We start from the raw sequence: 23494 nt of genomic DNA, 5'->3' as shown, positions 1-23494 counted from the left end.
CGCTGCCTCATCTCTTCTCAGCAGCAAAAGAAAAACACCACGCTCCAGAATAGCATTGATTTAGACTTTATTCAAAATGTTGACAAACTTGATACTCTTGATCAATCAGGCATGAAACAGCCAATACTGTAGTGATAAGAATGGTTCACCGAAACACGCGTTCGGCGACTTGACAGGAAGTGTTGCATTTTAACAGGAAGTCACATGATTTGATCAGACGGTGATGATGGGTCTTTGCAGCAGAAGCTCTGTAACTGCACCTCTGAGGTCGAGTGTGACGTTTTCATGCGGAGAACTTTTCTTTGCAAGAACTCCGCACTAGCAGCTAGTTCATTTAGTGGTTTTGGTCCTGAAGACAGAGGCCTCAGCGCTGGAACAGTGGAATTTGGTCCCGTAGCCAGAAACCCTGAATGCACCGTATGGATTTCTGCTTTCACAGATAATATCGCTGCAGTTTGCCAACAGCAGTGGAATGTTTTCTTGTTTGGGTTCGTCAAGTTGATTTTTGACTGTAACAGACAAAACCCTGTTTGTTCGCCACCAGCCGACCAGAGTTTCCGACTGGACGACAAACCGCAGACTTCAGCTCCAGAGTGAAACACAGTATTTCAAAAGGGGAATGTACAGTACCAGTGCATTATGGTTTTTACAGATACCCTTCGTTCTTTAAAAAGATAAGCGGGTAAAATCCAGATATCTCGACTTGTAAACTGCACCTGATTATTCGTAAGGCCTTTACAGTGATGGACCTGGTTTTTAAAGTCTGTTGTCACAAAGTACAGAAACTTCACATTCTACATCATCATAAGATGCCACAGTGATATACACACACACATCAGGAATCACATTTATATTTACACCATTCAGGAATTCATGTCTTCATGTTAATGAGCCCTTGTTTTGTTCCTTCAAAAGGTAGAACACGTTTTCTTAACAGACGAGTGAGGCAGAGATAAAAAGCTGAGGGGGGGTAGAATCGTCACCCATTTAAGGATGGGTTCATTTGTTCAAACTTTTAAAAGAGAGAGAGCCCGGGAGTGACCATGGAAGAAGGTACAGTAAATATTCTGCATAGTAAGAACGTCATATCATCAAATTCACCGAGGTCTGGAAAAACAACTTCTGATGAGCCAAACAAACAGGCTCTAAGTACGATACAGTACGATAATGAAAAGTTTAAATGTCCTCAACTGAATTCTGAAATCTCATCCTTTAAATCCATCTCCAGACTTTCCTGAGCTTGACTAAAATAATACATTTACTTACACTGGGACACTGTTTCTCTAATGTTACATAAAACAAGTAGAAACAGAAATAAAAGGCAAAAACCTGACTTATGTCAAACCAGGTAAACGTTCACGGTGTGATTAACGAATAACGGCGATGGGGGCATCATCATAAATGCTGAGTGATGAAGTTAAATTTAACGACTTGTTTGCATAAATTACAATATTGTTTTCACACGATCATAAAGAAGAGGATGTGAATTTTAGATTGAGACATTCTTCAGTACTTGAAGGCACATTTTACTGTGTTTACAGTACAAGTTCTGCCGAGTTCTGCTTCAAAGTAAACATGGTCTTCAGTGTGAGCACTCCCGGGCTCTGTGCTAATCCATCCACAGCTTCAAGAGGATATCATGCTGTGTCACTGCAGCTCCAGCCAATCAGCTGTCACTGCAGGGATCACATTATAAATTCTGTAATTCGCCGCAGCTTTTTCCTGACATCAACATTCATGGCTGACATGTCATCATAGCCTCTGCCAGCCGCCCTGATGCAAAGTGTGTATATGAAATATTAACCAAAAGAAACCTTTCTATAAATACTCTTACAAAAGTCAATATTAGCTACACATGACCACAACATGTCATTTAAAAATTTAATCCAACTTTTAAGTGGAAAAATTCCAAATCGGCTTTGAAGGACTTCCAGTGTTTTTCCTCCCTGCTTCTCTAAAACCTTCGAGGAGGAAACATCCCTGCTACGATCCAGCACGTTACTCACACAACAGCATATATTCAATACAAAACAACTGTCAGCATTAGGCTGATAATGGATAAAAAGAAATATTTACAAACAAGGCATAATTATTTTTTTTGTTCAACATTTTAAGGGTACACGCATGCAATATTCTCAAGTCCCAAAAAAAAAAAAACAGTATCTAAAAAGCGTGATCGCACAACTTTGAAACTGACATGGAATGTACATCCTGCTGGTTGCTAAGGTAAGGTCAAGTCTTTTCATATTAAATTACCTATAAAAATATATATATAAATAAAAAGGTGAGGGTACTGTGTTGCAAAAAAGCTGCAGCTGCGGTCAACGTTTAGCTGCACCGACAGAACGAGAGAGGAAGAGGAAGACGAAGGAGGAGAGAGAAATGAGCTAATGAAGGTGGCAGTCGAGCTGCTGTTCCAGCTCTGGAACGTACCGCTCAGGTTTCAGCACTAAATGTGTGTGTGTGTGTGTGTGTGTGTGTGTGTGTGTGTGTGTGTGTGTGTGTGTGTGTGTGTGTGTGTGTGTGTGTGTGTGTGTGTGTGTGTGTGTGTGTGATGTTGAATGAGACACAGCGGTTTGTAAGGCCTTTCTCCCACTGAGATAAGGGTGCACAGTCTAGAACTCCTGTGACACAGATGTCCTCTAGATGTCTCAAGCTGTGTCTTAATTCAGGGGCCGCATTTGAAGATCTATCGAATCACAGCGGAACGACTTAGGTTGTCCCATTTCGACAGATGAGTCCTTCAACTCCTGAGCAACGAAGGAGCAAACAGGTGGATCCCTCTCGGGCCAGCTGAGCTAATGAAGCTAACAAGCTGGTGGCTGAACTGCAGCAGCTCAAAGTAGCTAACGATGCAACGCTAAGAGCGAGTGGAGCTGGGGACGCAGATAAGAAATCCTCCAGAGATCAGACATTTCCGTTCAGCCTTGCCTGGGCATGGTCTGTGTAGAGTGATATCCTCCAAAGGATGTGACCCCTGAATTGAGACACAGCCTAAGACTTGGTTGCGCTCTGGAACACTGTCATCACTATGTTCTAGACCTAAGACAAAGCTTGGTTCTAAGTTATAGAATGTTTTTGTTTTTTTTAAAGGCAGCCTGGTTCTAAACCCTCCAGGAGTTCAAGGCCAAAAATTCTGCATGTTCTGGAACTACGACCACCGCAGATCACTTCTTCTAAGAGAGGAACTCCTTCTCCAGCTCGAAGACGGAGGGCCGTGCCGGGGAACTCTGAATGCGGCAGAGCGGCACGGTGCAGTCTCGTTTCTGGCCCTCTGTGTCCATGTCCAGCAGGGAGCAGCCCACCCCCACCTCCGCCGACAGCACCATGTTTAGGTTTTTTACCGCCTTCTCTCCGGAGTAGTGGCCCAGGGAGTAGCTCTTGTTGCGTCCTCGCAGCAGGGCCCAGGCGTGGGGTTTGGCCCGGAAAGAGACAGGTCGCTGCCTGGAGAACACCTCCCTGCCGGAGGGCTTCTCTGGAGCTCCCTCCTTCTCTTTCTCCTGCTTCTTCTGTGGGGTGGGAGGAGGCAGAGAGGGTGGACCATTGCCTGGAAACAGACAGAGGAGATATATTTTTAACACGTACAGCAAGTACTTTAAAACCATATTCACTTGCTTACTCTTCACCCCCCCTGTTGTGTATTACTCACTGTTGTGGTTGTTGTATTTCTTTCTGCGTAGCCGTGTCCCTGTGTTATGGTTGTTCGGATCTGGAGGTGGACTTTGGGTTTGCACTGGCGTCTGTGTTTCAGCTGGAGTCCTGTCAGTCTGTCCGTCTGTAGCTGCTGGGCTGGTTGTTAATGGCTCTGTGTGATTATTAACGGTCACGAGCTCAACTTTTCCAGGGCTCGCCTCCGACACATCCACCTCAGACTGCAGGAGACACTTGGTGGAGTTGCATTCCATAATGGCCGACATGGAGATGAAATTAACAGGTTGGGTGCAGGTGTGGTTTGGCGTCACCTCGTCTTTGCGGACGCGACCGCTTGGCGGTGAGGTGCTGCGACGGAACCGTGTCGCACGCTGAAACAGGCCCTCCTTCTTCTTCTTCTCTTTCTCCTCGCGTTGGGGTTCACAATCCTCACCAGGGGCCGAGTTTTTGAGAGCCTCCCTGATGTCATAGCCAAGCACGACTGACGCCAGCAGCGAGCCGCAGCCGTACAACACAGAGTCAGTCTTGCGGCGAGTTGACGTCCGCTTCAGACTGTTGGTCGGTGTGAGCTGTGGGGTGGTGGAAGTAGACGAGGTGGATGTGGTGGTATAGGGGTCGTCTGGGGTTTCTGCAGGGCCGCTCTGACCGGCTGCCCCGACCCCATTGTCTCCAGGCCCACAATGGCCCCCGGGGCTCTGAGGCTGCTGCTCGTCCCTCCACAGAGGTAGATCGATGTACACCTGGTTAGGGAACTTGAGCTGCTTTGGTTTGGAGCTGCTGTCGGAACTATCCTGGGTGAAGGCCTCGTCTTTACCGGCTCCTGCTGATAACGCAGAAGAAGAAATTATAGACAATGACAAACTCTTATGTAAAATACTTTTACATCATACAAGTTTTTTAAATCATACAAGTTACAAGTACTCAAAAAACCTATTGAATAAAACATTATTACAAGTTGTTATCACTGGCCTTACGACACAAACGTTACTCAAATATCAAAGAAACACACTGTCACCTTGTTCTGCAAACAGGGCAGCGAGAGGGACTGACTTCTGGGACTTCACCAGGCTGGTGGACCAGGGGTTACTGCCGTCTGACAGAGGACGCACTCTGAAAACCACGAGCAGGTTCAGAGGAGGCCGACAGGAAAACATGACATTGATCGTCTCTGTGTGTCTGTGTGTTGATATCTTTGTGAGGACCACTTTCAATTCAAAACAAATGCAGTGAATATATTTTGGACATTTCTCATAATTAAGACTTGGTTTGGGGTTAAAGGTTAACGAAGGTCAGGGTGAAGGTCACGGTTAGGCAAAATGTGACGGTAAAGATTTGAGCAGATGTTGTGAAGTTGTGACGACACGTTGGTTTGTTGGTTTAAGCAGCAACATCATCTTGTGGTTGTTAGTTTTACCACAAGTGTGAAAGATGAGCTTGTTTACCTTCTGCTCTGATCATTCAGAGGGATTCAGTAGACAACTATAACAGAAATGAACTAAATGCAATGAATCGGAATTTAAATTATTTTCAACTGTTGAATAAAATACAACATATATTTGTGGTGTATTTATATATGCTGTTTATTACTGTATAAAACAGAGATTAGTTAAAAATAACAGCTAGACGTGGGGAAGTGGATTTGTTGTTTTGGGACAGAAACCAAATTGTGGCCAACATGTTTGTGTACGTGTGTGTGTGTGTGTGTGTGTGTGTGTGTGTGTGTGTGTGTGTGTGTGTGTGTGTGTGTAAAGTCCACCTCTCAGCAGCAGCAGGCCTTTCTTTGCTCTGTATTGAACTGGGGCCCCAGGTTCTTCCTTTCTTCTTGATTCCCTTCTTCACGTCATCAAACTCCTCTGGCCTGAAGAGGGTGCTGCGGCCCCATGTACGGTTACTCTCATCCTGAGTGACTGGGACACAGAGAGCAGAAGTGTCACCACAGACTCAAACAACGGCAGCAGGCTGGCAGGAAATCTAAAAGGTTACTATCTCATCTGTAAAATCTCAGTAGGAATCTTGGTGTGAATGGTAGGTTATTATTTCTATGTAGTTTGTCCAAATATGCCGTCAAACCTCTAAATAATCACGTGACTCATAAGGGTTATCTATGAAAAGGTGAGGATTTATATCCATTAAGCTTTTAATTATAATAGCTAAGTTTTATTCAGAGGGGTTTAGGGAGACCTGTTCAGACCTGGCATCATTAACATGCTGCCTGGGTGATCTGATCACAGGCAGACAGCTCAAAGTACCTCAGTTCACACATGACATTAGAATGAGTCTCCACACGTGTCTCAAGTGACCAGATGTGATAGGACTCACTCCCCCGCTCTATTTGCAAATAAACATGTGGCATCATGTCTGTTTGCAAAGACAAAACGTGCTGTGGTTTGTAGCCAGGAAGCAAAACTTTACCTGCTTGAAACAGTTAAATAAATAAAAACGTTGCAGTCAATGTTTGTGAATTTGTATTTACACTGCTAAATGAAAGTGTTCTGATCGATTGGATCTCAATGCGTCTCCAAAGCTGTTTTCAGACATGAACTCAGAAAAATGTCCGAAAATTGGGTCCAGATAGTTCCCAGAGTTTGTCTTTCACATATGATGGACACAGTAAGAAATTGTCTGGGTCAGAAGTGCTCACGACAATGGGAAAATGTTCCTGCTGTATTCTCATCTTGGCTGATTTTCCAGACATTTTATAAGGGGGTCTGAGAAAGTCCTGAGCAACTGACTTGGATATTAGCCCCTTTCTAGGCTTATTCACACATGTCATTAGAGCTGTCTGCTTGTGACCGGATCACCCGAGACAGATGTTAATGCCTGATCTATTTATCCTTTTCATACAAGAAAATATCACAGATGTATATTAATGTCTGCACATAAAAAAAACCAAACAGCCATTGTTATAAAAGCTTCTGACACACGTGGGTTAGTTTTGGTAAAGTTGTTATGAAGAAGAAAAAGGGGGGAAAGGTAGAATCCACCAAACATGTTGGAGCAACAAACCAGGACCCAAACTGCCATAACTAGGAACAAGTATATTTTACAAAAGGCCAATTATTGAATTAAAGCCAAATGATATTAGACGATTAAAATATGAATGGCAGACTGGCCCATGTCTGTGGCATAAACCTCATCAGAAACCTGTAAGACAATTTGAAACAGCAAAAAACAACAAAGTCATGTTATATTTCACAACCCAACCAACACGTACAATCCCCACGGATGGAAACCTGTTAGGCAACAAACCCCTCCAGTTGTCACAGTTAGCAAAACACCACGATCTGTTAGCCACAGAACGTCCACGCCCACCCTGCATGTGGGTAACAATCGCTTGCCTTTGCTCCCGAGCTCAGAGAAGACTGTGAGCTCGCTGGTCAGATCAACATCCTGTTGGTAAACATACAAACTGTCCCTCGGCATGTAAGACGTCACTGAGAAAGGAAACATACAAGTTACCTCCCACCAACATGAGCATTATTCTGTTTCCTTCAGCGAAAACAACACATTTAGTTCAGTTCTTAAAATGGAAGACTTGTGTTTCTTCTGCTACAGCAGCTCTAAATAAAACACTGTGTTGGCTGATGGAGGAGAAGCATGTTTCTAGAAGCATCTGTCATTTTTAGAGCTCAACCAATGTGTGCATTGTATCTGTGTGTTTTTCAGGATGGTTAGCATAGTAAGTGCATACATATGCTTTTTTTCTGCATGGAATTGATCCATATCTCTATTCCGGCCTGCATAACAAATCCAGTAACACCAAGCAACAGCCCGTGCCCCCTGTCTGAAAGTCACAATCTACACATGCCCAAGAGGAATTTGTTCCAGTTATTGCAGGGGCGTTGGTGCGTGACTAACAATATTATCAAACTGTTCAAACAACTGGCTGACTTGCTTGTGCCTCCGGAGCTTTTGTTCTCACAGCTCTTGTCTTTGTGAACGACGCTGTGCCTTCATGACCGCAGCTCCCATGGTATTCTCTGTGATTTGATGTGCTTACTTCAGAATCATTTTTATTTTTCAACACAGATTTGAAATTACAGGCTAAGCCAAGAATACCGATGCAGAGGCAGAGGAGACGATCAGACGTCAGGCTAAAGAAAAGCTGAGAAGGAAACACAGTAAACTTACGCTGAATGGCTCGTAGCCGAGGGATGAGCGTGGGACTGCTGGGAGGGGAGGAGCTGGTGCTATGAAGGCTCCGCCTCTTGTCCATAGAAGGTGACGCCTGCACCGTGATCTTATGCTGGAAGTCTGCAAAATGTAACATGGACATAAAGACAGGGCAACACAGTTTATATAAAAATGCTATTTGCTGTCATCTGTCTGTAATGTCTGTAATTTCCTAAATTGTAAAGCGCAAACACAAGACATGGATTCAGTCTGTTCCCTGACCTGAGGGCAGGCTGATGCGGTTCCCATCCTTCAGTTTGAGGCGGGAGCGTTTGAATTTGCCCTTCCTCTTCTTCACGTTGGGCTTGTCTTTGTTGAGCTGGAATATGAGGATGTTGAGCTCCCTCTCCAGCACGTTGATCTCCCTCTCGGCCAGCTGCTGCTCCCGACGCTTCAGCAGCTCCTCCTGAGACTTCTGCTGGAGGGCAGCTCGCGTCAGCTCCTCTTCCCGGGAACGGAGCTCCTGGAGGATGGAAGACACATATTCAGTATGAATAGGCAGACACACCTCTGTTGTTCACTGACACACCGACAGGCCTAGACAAAGAACTGATATTTTTTTTCTATGACAAATCTGTTGCTAGTTGGGTTTGCCCTTTTCATGAAGAGCATTCCTCCAAATGTCTGACGTGGTCATGTTAGACACTATTTGATTTTAAAGCAGTGGTAGAAAAACATCTTATAACTCCTGTATGACACGAGAAAAGCTCTGCGTGTGTGAGCTGCACGTTACATATTATAACTGTACAACTCTGTGTAAGGTTGTGTTTTTTCAGGCTCTGTTACACAACAAAACTGGCTTGTCTCCTCCCATAGCTTATTCTTTCTTCATTCCCTCTGTTTTCCCTTTAATTGCTCTTAGCTGAGCAATAATAATCCTTACTGGATGACTTCCATAAAGCAGCTTTACCGTCAAGCCCCTTCAGCCACCCACCTAGACACAGATTACTGTGGGATGTTAACAGGAAATCTGCTGAGGTACTTGCTAATTCTACAATTTGCTGTGGGAATTTTTTCCCACTTGATTTATGAAAGCTTTATATAAAGAGCAAACATTGAGATTATGATTTATTGAGGGGATGTAGATTATGTAATTTGAGTGTTTAAGCGCTTTATCTGAATGATTGTAAACTAGAACAAAGCAGAATACATACATCCATAATACAACAAATACAAATAACACACATAAGGCAAAAATTAAATCTCTTAAAACAACACCAGCACCTGAAGGGATTTCAGATTCCATGTCACTCAGTCCAACATGCGTTGACCCAGGTCTGTGTGCTGCTGATCCCGCTGTTTCTCAAAGCGCTAATTAACCCTCCTTTGTAAGTCAGCGACAGGAGACTTGTACAGGAAGCAGATTAAGGTCTTAACAAGGGGAAGTACACTAAAGCACGTCGGCATTAATGACTCGTCTTGTTAAATGCACGATTAGCTTGTCCACTGAAAGTAACCAATTAAACGTATAAGTCTGAAAAAGCTGTCCCAGGTGATCCAGGAGAGTTTGACTGAGCAGCATGAGTTCACATGTATTCAGAGTGGTACAAGGAGGACAAGAGGCCAGAAACACACACTGTTCAGCAACGTTGTTTCCTCTTCTCTCATTGTGAAACAGAGAAGAGGAAGGAGGATATAACACACACATTTTATTCATTCAACCACCTGCTAGCTCCTATACTGTGTGTATATGGTGTAATGTACGTTTGAATTGTGTATCACTCCCAAACCTTTTCTTTGGTCCTGAGCTCATCGAACATCTCCTGGATCTCCACACGCCAGTCGTCCTGCATGCTGTGAAAGGAGTCCTGAGGCATGGTGGCCATCACCGCCTCCTCGATGGCCGACAGCTGCTCCAGGATGCAGGAGAAGGAGGGACGTACATGGGGGTCCTGGTCCCAACACTCTGGACACACATATTGCAATGCATTGATGGATATAGTGACAAACACAGTCAAAAACGTACATATGTAAGAAAACTACTAGTACTTGCTTAAAATAAGCTACTTAGCATGGTAGTACTTATATCAATTGATAGTACCGTGACATTATGGTAAAGTTAAGATTTGTAAGCGATAATATTATCCACATATAATCAGTATGAACAAGAAATCAAGAAAAATATTGCTGCGCACATGAGTGTGGTGAACGTTTAGGCGCAATTGAAGCTTCTGACTTATTGATATAGTAACATTTTGATTATTGTTAATTTACCTTCCATGAGCTTGGCGAAGGGTTCGGGGCAGGTGGAGGGGATTGGTAGAGTTAACTTGTTGACTGCCACGCCGTAAGCTACAGCCAGGCCGTCTATCCCTCGGTACGGTACCTCCCCCGTTAACAGCTCCCACAGCAAGACTCCATAGCTGTTGGATGACATACACAGAAAGGAATATTTAACAATGCAATGAGGAAAAATGCCAAACAAATAAGAGAAGTAGATGTTTCTTGGGTACGTGTGTGAGTTTTATGTTGTACCCCCAGACGTCACTGCCTTTGGAGAACAGAGAAGACTTGATGACCTCGGGGGCCATCCAGGAGTAGGTGCCTGCAGCTGACATTTTTGTGGTTTTGTGCCACTCCCTGGCCAGACCAAAATCTGTGATCTTCAAGGTCTTCCTCCCGATATCGTCATTCTCGATAGTTTCAAGTAATAAAACTGAAAAGAGAGAAAACCGGGAAGGGAAAAATTAGAGTGGGATCATAAAAGACTGGGATTTGAAATCGAGGCAAGATGAATAAACATGTGTGATGAGGGATTGAGAGAAAAGGATGAGTGGAAAGACAGGATTGGGATGAAAGAGACAGACGAGAGGGGGGAGGAAGAGAAAGGAGAAAGACGACTGAAAGAGAAAGGGAAACACAAAGAGTGGGAGACAGAGAAAAAGACAACCGTGCAGGTGAGGAGATGATAGTTGATATTCAACAGGGCCAACAGCAGTATGCAGGTAATTTATTACTGAAGAAACAGAAGGCTGACAGGGCCACAAAGCACCTGTCCTCAGGTCCTAAAACTGTTAAACGCATTAAAGACGGCCGGAACCCTCCAAACCTCTCAGTAACACTACACCTGTCCTGAGAGTCTCCACAGTGAAGACACTACCACGTGAAGTGTAAAGTCAAGGACTTATATAACCTAAATATCTCACATGCACATACATTTTTACCTTGAAAGCTGGAACTAGGGAGCGTACGTTATTGATTGCTAAAGTAGTTGCTGATACATTTTCTGTTGACCACTTCGGCAGAACTAAACTGTACGAAACCAAAATGAAAAATAAAGAAATCTTATCAATAAAAACTTAAGTAAAGTAAAAGCCAACAAAAATCGCCTTAAAAAGCCTTTGCCGAGGCCCAACCATCTCCTTATGAAACCACTGGACTTTTATCTGAAACCACAAATAGATTGCACACCATCACAGATATCAGTCCCCTAAACAAGCCTGTTATTATTCCTCGAGATTCTCAAATGTTTCCCTTAGAAATTGGTGAAAATGTCAAATTGAAACACCCTATCACACAAATGGACAGGAGAGAAAACCTCCTTGGCAGACATAATGAACAAAAGAACTCAACTAAAGAAAGTAAACACATGATTTCTGCTTATCTTTATATGATGACATAGGGATCAACATCAGGACATGAGAACATTTTAACTTTCTGAAGCTGTTTGCAGAGTAGTAACAGTAGTATCTTTTCATGCTAATCTCTATGAGCCGGCACACAAGCTCCAAAATACTCTTGTTTACTGTCTACGACAAGAAGAAGCCTTTTCCGGTGCATCAAACGCCAAAACAGACGCTTTGATCCTTTCATACTCTCGGTATTATTTTCGACGTGCTTTCGCCTCTGCCAAGATCTCCTCACATTACAAACTGTCCCATTTCATTATTTACATGCAGTCCTTGCACTGCGGGGTCAGTTTGAACATGTCCTCCCATCAGCTGTGTTGTTTCTACAGGAATCCTGCAGAGAAAATACAGCCTGAGAAGCTGTTCAGGTTAATTGACAGCGACACTGAGCTGTAAGAGTTAGGATTAAAAAACAAAAGACTGAGTGCATTGTTGACATGTACACTCTGATAATATTCCCATGGGAAAAAGGATGTAATGATAAAGACACATAGTTTCTTCACCTACTGTTTCACTTATGATTATTTTATTACAGCTCTCAATGGAGGCTCTGTTATGTGTGTGTGCAAGTGATACATGAAAGAAGGAGCTGAGCTGTGTGTGTGTTGTCGTTATCACACACTGTCCTTGGACTTGCACGTCCACAGCGGTACCAAAATAAATCCTGACAAAACACACACAAGCACACAAACCTTTTATGCAAATTATCAATCGCAGCAACATGAACATGAGTTATACTAATTTAATAACCATCTGAGACACGTGGAATTGTTTACTTGCATTATGCATACTGGTCTTCAATCCCAGTTAAAAAACGCATTGTGATCAATTACACAACAAATGTGTCACAGCTGAATCAGATGTACAGAAAGATGTAGGACGGTTGGAGACAGATTGTGAGGTAAGAAAAAGGTTTAGAAACCATCAGATGTGTACTTTTTTTTTTTAATCCCATCAAACGATCTCAAGCTGTATTTTAATCATAGTGTGACTCCTATGGGTCTCCACTAATAACAAGGGTATTGGTGCCATTACTAGCCTCGGGCACAGAGGGGATCCTCTACCCATGCTGCAACAATAGGAATTCCATTACAAACAGGTTTCACTAGACCAATGATATACTCCTACTTCCTGTTGTCAAGTCCTCTCTCAGTGATTCCATAGATTCCTCCCAGCAGGCTCTGTAGGTTTATAATGACTTATGATGGCTCTGTTACACAACCAAGGAGAACAGTGGTTATGGGATAAACCCGTCTGTGTTGATTGGCCTATAGAATATCATGCCAAATATTTTCTTTGTAGCTCCATGGTACTTCAGTGTCAGCCCTCTAGAAATTTCCTGATAAAAGACCTAGCTCCCCGTCTACATGACTCCATGCTGACGTTATGCGACAAAAAAAACACTTGTACATCCCAGTCAGCCATTTTGTCTGGAAACTCTCGCAGCCACAGTAGTAACACAAACACACGACATAGCCACTGCTGATTCACATGTGATTCTGTCAGTCTAAGTTTTCCCATTCATTGGCATAACTCTTTCCAAGCACACACACAATGCAGGCCTCACAAAAGGGCTGGGAGATAAAACAATATCAATAATTATCACAAAATAAATTTAATCAATAGTAATATAATAAAAGTCAAATATATATCCATATATTTCTTATGCACTGAACAACCACAGGTGTAACACTGAACGTTTGCTTTGAGGTGTGCGGATTGTCTCCTTTTTCCAACAGTATGTCACATTTTGTTAATCTGGCAATGATCAAATCTGTTTATTTTGTTGAGACTTGTAATATTAGCCTGACCTAGAGAAAAAAGCTGCATGCTGAAATTAAATTTAAACTAAAAACATTGCAACTCTGCCTATATGTGCTTAAATCCATATTTATTTAGTCAAGTTCACTATATCAGATTTAAGGAAAATACAGCAACGTATTCTTGTAACAATATGTTGAATTGAACAGAGAAAGATGCTCTGGCTTTGCTCTTCAGAGTCGTCCTAAAAGTCAAGCCCCAGGCCGGACCCCACCCTGTACTGGAAAGATAAATCCAGAGCCTGTGTTGGGGTGAAGTATATAAAGTTAGTACAGCTGAGCTGATGTACAATCAGGCTGTGACTAGTCAATCTTCACTGGTGTTTTTATCCTTCAGACGAGCTTAAGTCCTGTAAGGATAGGATGTGTTTGACAAAAGAAGGTGGAGTAACGGTAACCTAATTATTACTTATGCATCTGGTGATTTTAATCCAGCATAAACAGGCCATGTCAGTAAATTTTAAGAACCACACATGCAAAAAAAATACTCTAAGGTTACAGTAAACGTATGGAAACTGACATCCTTGAATTTGATTATATATTTGGGTCATTTTTATGTGCGAGCCTCCCAACTTCTCTATCCCTCGGTTTCTTCACACTTACACCCAAAGGATGGTAAATATAAATATAGTAGCACCATGTTCTCTAATATTTAGGAAGTGGGCCAATGCTTGTGTCAGCTGTAAAGACCCTGTTTACAGTAAACTATAGTTAACAAATATAATAAACACAGCTGTGTGTGTAGCCTATCTTTATATTATCATTACTGTTGGATTACTACATTGGCCAGCTGCAGAAGCAACAAGTGGTGTTATGGAACCTGTTTGGTTCAGGTACTCTCATTCACAATCTGTTGTTCCGCTCTAAAAAGGTTATAACTCGGACTTTAAGTTGTTTCTCATGCTCCTGCTGCTTTTTCTCACTATATTTCTTCCTCTTTTGAAAAAAAAGAAGACTTGAAGCAGGACAACAGTGCGATGCAACTGGAGATGGACATGCCTCCAGGGCAGACCCCACCCTCCGTCCAACCCCCGTTTAATTCCCCTTTCCAACAGTGGATCTTCAGGCAGACCCATCTTTCATGGTGGAACAGTGGGAAGATCAGAAGCAGAGCTGCTGCCTTCAGAGCAGGTCCCACGCTTCTTCCCATTGCTCTCTCCCCCTCCAGGTATAAAGAAAAACCAACACTTTTGGGTAACGTTAGAGACACATTACTCCCTATTCTGTAAACCTGAATTACAGCAGAAATTCCACAAAAAGATAAAAATGATAATGTTGATAGGTTTTGGAAGATACAGCACATTGAAATAGTCCTAAACTAGGGTTTTACACAGAACTTATCATTTTTGTGTTAAGTACTTCAGCAAGTGTTGAAACTTGCAAGCACAGTTTGCAAACCACAAAGCCAGTTTATTTTTCAATAATATCTTTCTCTCTGGAGCAATAGTTCTCCTGAAATGGTGCTTTTGTGCTGCCAAATATCTGATACAACTTTTAAAAACTAAATCTAATACGGTGTACTGATCTAATAGAGGGATTTTCAGCCTTATCTTCTTCGATCTAGGCTGTGACAAAGCGCTGATGCAACACGGTTACTATAAAAATTCAGAGTGGAGCCTCCTAACTTGACCTGGCAGTATTTTCATAATTGTGCCAACAGACGAATGAGGGCTTCCTGTAGTAAGCAGAAACCCGGCTGCTAAACATTCCCCGACTATAGTCTGTCTCTCCCGGTTGAAATGAGAGTGCCCCCAGGCATTCTGGTTGATGGGAAAAGGATCAGGGCTAATGGCAGGCTAAATCCATCTATCATGGTCATGTCTCTCCGGGCTACTTTCTCCCGGTCTATCCTCTTCTTCCTCTGGTTTGTGTCTGTTAAAACTCAGATTAAACCATAACTAGGTTAAATCACACGATAAATAAAGCTTGAGGTGTACAGCTAGTACCTTCTGCTGCACGAGTAACTATCAATGTGCTCGGGAGCTTCGGGGGGATTGGTTGATTCGGAAGGCAGCGCTTCTCAGCTGTGGGCCCTTTTCCTTTTCACCCTGCCCCGCAACAATAGGTGCAGTCAGGGAGAGGTCATAAAAAACACAGTGAAAGCATCTCCACTCCTCCTCTCTCCCCTCTGCCCATTCTCTCCTCAGAGAAAAGACAGGCAGTAACTGTCTGTGTGTCACCAGGGGTATTTGTGGGAAGCCGGGGAAAGAGTTGCCCTGCAACACCTAGTAAAGCTTTGGTAACTTTTCCTCTTCAGAGTCTACTTATCCCAGAAGTGGAGCAAGACAACAAAAAAATTAAACGGAGGGGGAAAGAGGGATCCTCTTGAGAGATACTTGTTCTGAGTTGCATCGAGCTGCACTGCTTTCTCTCCTGGGGCGAACTCGTTATGACCTAGTAATGAAAAATGGGCTTTAAGAGGAGTTCCCACAGAAGTAGAGTGGTTCACAGGGAAACCACACACCACAGAACAACAGAAACAGACTCGAGAACTAAGGCTGTTTAGTATTGTCTTACCAGGAGGAAGCTAATTTAAATGGAAGATTGATGCAAATTTGTACTATTATCAGTCAGTATCTGTGTATTCTATTAACTTGGGTATCAGGACAGAAAAAGTATGAGAGGCACAATCCAACTTTTTCCCCTCAAATCCATTTTGAAAGTGCAATAGGAGCAAAGTAATGACTGAGAAGGTTTAAATTAAACCACAGTGAACTTACACAGAATTATTATAGGAATATATTATATTATATACATTTTGCAGATATAAGCAACTTAAAGCAACTGCATTTGTAACTGACCAAAACAATGTTGTAGTTTCATAAGCCTGTTTCATCAGTTGATTATGACGAAGACAAGGGTTGACGCCAGCTAATTATTTGCCGATTACTTTCTTCATCGTTTAAATGAATAAATGTCTGTAAAAATATCCAGGGTCTTCAAATGTCTTATTCTATCTTTTCAACAATGCAATCTCTAATTATATAAATCAGATGAAAAGCAGGAAATATTTGTATTTGAGATGTTGAAAATTGTTGGTTTTATGGCATTTTGCTTGAAGAATTGCTTCAATTGTTATTTGCTAATGAAAAACCAGCAACTGTTGCAGCTCTAATTCTTACTTTTGCCTGAAATCTTTAAGAATACTAATGTGACAGCTTGACAAGACAGTGATTTATCACACGACCCTCTCATTTGAATATTCATTATATAGTTGAACTAAAAGTTCAATTGTTATCTGCACTTTTCCTCAGTTGGAATAACTACTGGGTTATAACAGTGTCATTCATTGGTGTTCTCTTTCTAAACTTTGAATTCGACACATGTTGCCCCCTCTTATTATTCTTGCTCATTTGTATTTATATTGGTTCAGTGGCATAAAAAGGTTGATGGGTGTGTGGAAGAACAGACAGGAAGAGGGAGGGCTCCACAGGGACAGTATGATGAAGTCTAACAATAGCCTAAGATTGATGGGAGAATGCTGTTGCACACGCTCCAAACAGAACTCCATCAGTTTCAGTTGCGTTCAAGCGCACATTCCTGGCATACTATCTCTAGCACGAAGATGTGAAACTCCGGAGTTAATGTGGGTTATGCGCCGCGCTGGCTCGGGGCCAGGTTTCAGTGTGATTTCTAGCTCTTATCTGCTGCTTTATGAATACTACCGCTCCTGAGGTGAAGGTTTAAATCAAAGCTGTGAAATGGGAATGAGTGAAGGGCCGAAGAGGGGGTTGAATGAATATGACTGCGACAGAGGAGAGACGGATAGAAAACAAATCTCCTCGAGCACCATTATCCACAGCAAATCTCTGAACAAGTATTGTCTATCGAGCCTGATATAACTTGGGGATCATTGCCCTGGAAAATAGAAGTCATTCAAAAACACTTTGTCATGCTTATGTGATGCAAATGACATCTTTCATCATTATGAACATGGAAAAATATGGTTTATTCCCAGCTTGTTGTAAACATGAACCATGGACATGGATCTGCTCTCTAGAAAATGTAAATGCATTTATAATATTAATATATGTATGTATATTGCCTATGTTTATCTTAAACTAATGGATATGTGCAGAGAAACTTACTACAGCATTACTACAGTCAGTTTTACTATCTGTCCAGCTTTCAAACACACTATCAGGCTGCAGCTACACTGAAAGTAATTTATGAGCAGCATAAGTACTTTGCAGGATTTGTTCTGCTCTGGGAGTTTCTAGATTATTATTAAAAAAGAAAAAGTAACCGCAACATTACCCTTTAAAGTCTGAAAATGGAGCCGGCCAAAAAGTAGACATGAAAAATAATAAGGAGCAAGGGGGGAGCAGAAAGGAACAAGTGAAGCAAGGTAAGTAAGGAGAAAAATAACGAAGTAAGAAGAAAACCCCCTCAGTTTGCGGCAATAAAAGAGTACTGCTGCTCTCTGGGAGATTAAATATGAACGGAACAAAACAAAACGAGGGCTTTGAGACCCTCCGAGTCCTAGCCATTCTTCTGGCCACAGTAGCCTAGCAACCGCTGCTTGACCAGTCCATTGTGCAAACGTATGTTAAGCTTTTATCCCTCATTAGCAACATTCCTCCCTGCAGGCTGGGATTTTACAGATTAGGTTGAAAAACACAAAAGAGAGAAGACAAATCTTGCTGACTTCCAACATATTACTTTACAGGCTAATCATTGATCAAATAGCTGTATGTTTGTCTGCGTGGAGCATGTGTACACTGAAAGTTGATAAATGACAGGCTGAGGAGTTGAGTGAAGGTGGAGGAGTTTGGGTGTTTTTTCTGCCTCTCTGCTTATATGTACCTGTCTATTTCCTGGTTCATCCTGAGGGGGAAAACACAACCTGACAATATGAACTAGAAAAAAAACAGAAGCGATACAACCAGTGACACTGTGCTCAGTAAATATTTGAAAAAGCGACAGATTGCTGATTAACAACCACTTATCCCAATATATCCATTTTCTTTTTTACCCCGTGTGTGGATAATTCTCTCTCCCTTTATCATTTCAAACTGACTATCGCACGCACGCCAAGACAAACAGACAACAGGCCAGAACTAGCAGATGCACCAACTTCTGTACCCGGCATTATTCTAGGTTTTCACTGGGAGAACAACCCAACACACCACAGGGTGCCATTTGTGTGTAGGAGAGAGTCTTTTGTGAACTCACTGCCCTGGTTCAAAGCAAACACATGCAGCTTCTTTCATACTCTCTTCATTTAGATAAGACCATATATTGACCACAGATGGTCAGACTTCTGACCCTGTCACTATGAGCTACTTACAGCGACTAACAGTAATGTTGGAGTGTTGTTTTTTTTGCCCATGTTTTCTGCTGAGTGGTTGCAGTGGAAGAGATTATTTATAAAAATTTGCTCACAAGACTTGCCAGTTTTGCACATTGTTAAGGGTCTCTCCTAGGTTTGAATACCCCCTCTTTGTTTAAAGCTTATTCTGTCTCTTGGTCACAGTGAAGTGGCAGGACAAACACATCCACTTGTTTTAGCAGCACCGCGTCTGTTCGGGGGAGTTTGTTTGTGTATGTTCACCAAACATCCAATTAGCTCAAACAGTCTAAACAGCAGTTAAATCCCTTCTCTCCATCTGCCCTTTAATTAACACAAATCTTCATCTTAAATCAGACACTACTTTCAGGGTTGGGCTCTTCAAACTGTTCAGGACATGTTGTGACCATTGGGCATCGTACACATAAAATGCGGTACATCTTAAAAGTGTGGTTTGAAAAAAATGTAGCCAGACACAAAGGCTGATTGTCCGCATTAAAAATGATGTGGCAATGTTAAGAGTTAATCTGATTTGTTCACTGTTGGAATAACAAAGCAAATATATTTAATCCAGTATTGTAAATAATATATTTTCTTGTGAATATAAGTGGGGAGTGAAATTAGTTGTGAGGATTAACAGGATGAGGATTTTTGGTCATACTTAGACCATCCCTAGTGTTTATACCTGCAACTACAATCAAATATACAGGGTGATGTTTGCAGTATATAAATGTAATTGTACATAAACATGTAAATGAATGGTCAATCCACAGCGGACCCCCTAAATCCTTTTCAAATCCAATAAAATGTCTTCATCTGGTGACGGAGGGTCGGGTCTGTGTACATTTCACATGTTTTGTCTCCACATTCACAGATTGACTCTCACAGCTGGACATAAACAGACATCGGTGTGCGAGAGCTGCTCCCCACATGGCCCCAGGTTGATAAGACTGCTCACAAAAGGGAGAAATGGTGTTTGGAGTCATATTACACACATAAACACACCTAAGTGGAAAGGGGGTAGCCTGTGTTAGGTATATGACTCAAGACTTTCTCTCAACGATGCCGGTCCATTCATTATTCAGTCCAGGTAAAACTGAACATTGCTGGCCTGTTGTCAGTTACCAGTCCGCAGAGGAACTAATGCAAACGTTGGCCTTCACTACGAAACCAAGTTCAACTACACGACCCTGCAGAGTTATCGAGACACACAGAAGTCAGACTTGCACATTTCCAAAAGTCCAATATGTCCAATTTTCTTCGCTAAACCTGAAACAACTGTAGCAGTTGTGTAACTATGCATGTATATACATTCCCTGCTGACTAAAGCATTATTCCATAGTCATTAATCATAGGAAATCCTCAAGTGCATTTTATCATTCATAGATAGGTTTTCTGTCTGACTTCTTTTCCTCCCTATGACCTCTGGTGTTAGCTCTGGTTGGCCTGACAGTGTGGGCAGAGTGTGTTTGATTATGTGTTTGGTAAATCACTGACTTTATTTGAACAACATTTCAGCTTGGGGCAAAGAAGGGGCTGGGAAGGTGTGTGTGTGTGTGTGTGTTAAAGGACTTGTGGGTGAGAGCAGGGGGGGAAGGGGGGAGGCAGCCCAGCTGAGCAAACTCAGACTTTATTTCACATCCTCTTGATGGCATCCCCCACCACTTCATGCAACTGCAAACTACACTGTCTAAATCCAACCTGAGTAGAGGACACTGCTCTCCCTGCGATGTTGTGAAATACATGTGAATTATGAGGTTCGTGCAGCTTCTATATTGGCTGTATAAAAAAACTTGTTTCCCTAATAACCTAAAATAATAAAGCGGACATTTTCCCATCCATAATACTGCAATAAACAATCACTATAAGTGAGTCGGGTTGACAAGTGGAGTTTCTAGCTTGAATTGAGGGATTGTGGTGCATGAGACTTAATTAAAAAGAGGCTGTAAAGTTAATAAAAGAGTTACAGAGCAGAACTGAACACAAACTAAAGGAGGATCATGTGCAACAGGTGCAACCCCATCAGGGCTTTCTCCACAAGTTGCTCATCTGCATTTCTCCAGCTCGTAAACACACACTACATTTGAAGCATTGCTTACTGTTGCTAGACTTCAGGTCACGGTGGATTATGGGTACCACGGCCTCCTCGTGGAGATAGTGCATCCCGCGTGCGATCTGCACGGCCCAGTTGACCAGGATGTGTGGAGGGATGCGCCTTCCGGTCAGCACCCGGTTCAGTGTCCCGCCTCGGGCGTACTCCATGACCAGGCACAGGTTCGGCTCCTCCAGACACACTCCCTCCAGTTTGATAATGTTGGGATGCTGCAACATGGAGAAAAGCTTGGCCTCTTGTTTAACACTGCAGGAGGTGGCGGTTATGTCCTCGTCCGGGTCTTGCCGAGCCGCCTTCACGGCAACCTCCTGATCGTTCCATGTGCCCCGGTAAACTTTGCCAAATCCACCCACGCCAATGATCTCCTCTAGTACCAGTTCACTGAATGGAATCTGGAAGGGCGAGCTCGGGACTTGCTCCTCCGTCCCCTCCGAGCCACCCGTACCAGGGAGACGGTAAATAGCGGGTTGATATGTGACATAGTTCGAGGGGAAGATCCCGACCCGGTGGTTGATTTTACCCGTCCACCACCCCTCGTCCCCGGAGATCGCTGCATCCTTGGACAGGACCTCCACCACGTCCCCTCGCCGGAGGCTGAGCTCGTCCTCGCCGCTTCCCTCGTAGTCGTACGCGGCCGTCCACAGGGACCGGGTCGAGCAGAGCGGGGCAGAGTGAGCCCACGCCCGGACTGTGGGGGAATCTGTCCAGGCATGCTCCCCGGTCTCCTCGCCGCCGCCCGGCCGCCCTTCACCGTTTGGGAAAGCGGCCTGCGAGACATCCATTTCTCGGTGGCCGTAGCGGCACCATAGGGTGCAGAGCTTTTAGAACAAAAAAAAAATGAAACTGAAAACTTTAAAAGGTTAAGAGGTAACTTCTTGAAATCCGCATGTTGTCACATGTACGAGGCTGAGAGGAGAGGGGAAGTCCCGGCGCAGCCCGCGGCAGAGTCGCACCGTGTCCAAAGTCCTGTGGGAGACCGCGTCTACAAGCCTGCATCCACGTCGCCACTCCGGTACAAGTGTGCGGGTCAATCCCTAGCTAGCGGGGCTGCTGGCTACGGTTAGCCGGGGGAGTTTTCAGCTAATGTCACCACCTGCGGCTGAACGGTCATAAAACACTGGAACTCGCCACACGACGTCTTCAAACTCAAAATGTGTCAGCGACGAGAGAAACAGAGTTTAACAACAAAGTGTTCATGTGCGTCAGGCTAACGCGAAACAGGCTAAAGTTAGCTCTCCGCGGATGGGGCTAAGTTACTGTTATCGCAGGTGCCGCAGGAGGTGCACCTGCACCGCACTGACCCAGGAAAAGTGAGCCTCCGAGGGGGCAGCTCACTCCGTCAAAGCTCCCCGGAAACCTCGTCTGATAAGCGAATCCCGAAGGTGGGAAGTTCGCTTAATCGTCTGTAAACTTTTAACTGAAGAAAACTCCAGACTTGTGGCTAGTGGGTTAGCTTAGCATCGGACAGCCCGTTGACTACTGCGGCAGCTGGAAAAGTTGCTCCTCAGCTCGGCTACAACAAGTTTGTGTCTCCGCCGCTGAAAGTGTGGAACCTCCGGGGGGGTGAGAGCTCACAGAGCCAAGCGAACATGCTGGATTTCAACGCGACAAAACGGGGAATACAAAATAAAAAAAACCGCGAGTGGAGAAAACTAATTCCGTCAACCTGAATCAAAACAACCCCCCAGTCTCTCGGAGGATCGGACCCAGCAGAGGATGGTCTGCTGCGGGACGAGTCCGCTGCGCTCCGGGCTGGCGCTGCTGCTGCCTGATTGGACGGCTCGGCAACACGTGACCGGCGCTGTCAGAGGGGTCGGGTGTTTGTGGGGGTGGGGGCGGTGCAGGGAGGAGCCACCGGAGGAATGTGAGTGTGTGTGTGTTTGTTTGAGTGTGTGACGAGTCCACACACACACACACACACACACTATATTACTTCTTTCAAAACAACAGCCATGTGTAGGAGACATCTGATTGAAAGTATTTCTAGCCAACTAACATATAAATACTACTACAACTATGTAGTATAACACTGCTCAAACAAATATTACTAGAGTAAGACATTTGACTGAACGTATTTACAGCCTACAAATATATACAACTATATTGGTATAATAGTACTGCAGCAAATATTTCAAGAGTACCATATTTTATTGAACGTATGTATAGCCAACAAACATATAAATGCTACTACAACTACTAGAGCAAGAATCAGTTAATTCATAATTGTGTGAATATGTAATTGCATAAAATATGTGAGTGAGTAGCTTCCATTTGGGATTTATTAGAGCTGTTCACCTATAGATTATACATATGAGGATACAACTGATGTGGTAACTGCATTAGTGTGCTAGTATTGTATATATAAATAGTATTGCCATAGTAGTGCTAGTATCATAATAATAATAATAACTTTATTTGTATAGCGCTTTTCAATACAAGTAACAAAGTGCTTTTCAACAAAGAGCATTAAACTCACAAACAATCAATGAAATAATACTAATAACAAAGATGTACATACACTATATTATACTATACTAATAAACAAAGACCTCTAATGCACCTCGGTGTGACAGTTTCAGCACAAACTGAAACTCAATGAAAATAGGATTTGTGCAAAAGAATCACTATTTTATTCAAGCCTAAATAAAATCCTTGCCTCGTGCACACATATAATAATAACATCTAAATTGTATTAATTGTTGTTTTCTCTACCCTAGAATGGGTTGTTTATATTTAAATACTTTATATTTACATCGGGAGAGGGTCCTCTCTACGGAGGCCGCCATGTTTTTTTTACAGCAGCCCAGACTGGACAAAC

General features: G+C 43.1%; 1 protein-coding gene across 2 annotated transcripts; it reads right to left on the bottom strand.

Moving 5' to 3' along the window:
- Positions 1–50: 50 nt before the first annotated feature.
- Positions 51–22448, bottom strand: map3k21 (mitogen-activated protein kinase kinase kinase 21). Of its 2 annotated transcripts, none has more exons than XM_035173626.2 (10): positions 20663–22448; positions 10300–10480; positions 10039–10187; positions 9555–9730; positions 8047–8287; positions 7783–7905; positions 5408–5558; positions 4667–4761; positions 3650–4474; positions 51–3547 (listed from the first exon to the last, which is right to left on the bottom strand). In XM_035173626.2, exons 1-10 carry the CDS (start codon positions 21456–21458, stop codon positions 3177–3179), a joined length of 3108 nt encoding a protein of 1035 aa, XP_035029517.1. In that variant the 5' UTR covers positions 21459–22448; the 3' UTR covers positions 51–3176. The 2 variants fall into 2 exon arrangements, with proteins under 2 accessions (XP_035029517.1, XP_047198134.1); XM_047342178.1 differs by having other exon boundaries at positions 3650–4471.
- Between the last annotated feature and the right edge of the window lie 1046 nt (positions 22449–23494).

Source organism: Hippoglossus stenolepis, chromosome 12 (genome assembly GCF_022539355.2).
Source record: "Hippoglossus stenolepis isolate QCI-W04-F060 chromosome 12, HSTE1.2, whole genome shotgun sequence".
NCBI lineage: Eukaryota > Metazoa > Chordata > Actinopteri > Pleuronectiformes > Pleuronectidae > Hippoglossus > Hippoglossus stenolepis.
This window is presented reverse-complemented; position numbering and strand designations above follow the sequence as displayed.

Excerpts from the sequence above, each read along its gene's own strand:
- map3k21 (XM_035173626.2), bottom strand. The coding sequence starts at position 21,458 with ATGGATGTCTCGCAGGCCGCTTTCCCAAACGGTGAAGGGCGGCCGGGC. Across the intron at positions 4,475-4,666 it reads TGCCCTGTTTGCAGAACAAG|CAGGAGCCGGTAAAGACGAG; the intron begins GTGACAGTGTGT and ends CTGCGTTATCAG. Across the intron at positions 3,548-3,649 it reads GAAATACAACAACCACAACA|GCAATGGTCCACCCTCTCTG; the intron begins GTGAGTAATACA and ends GTCTGTTTCCAG.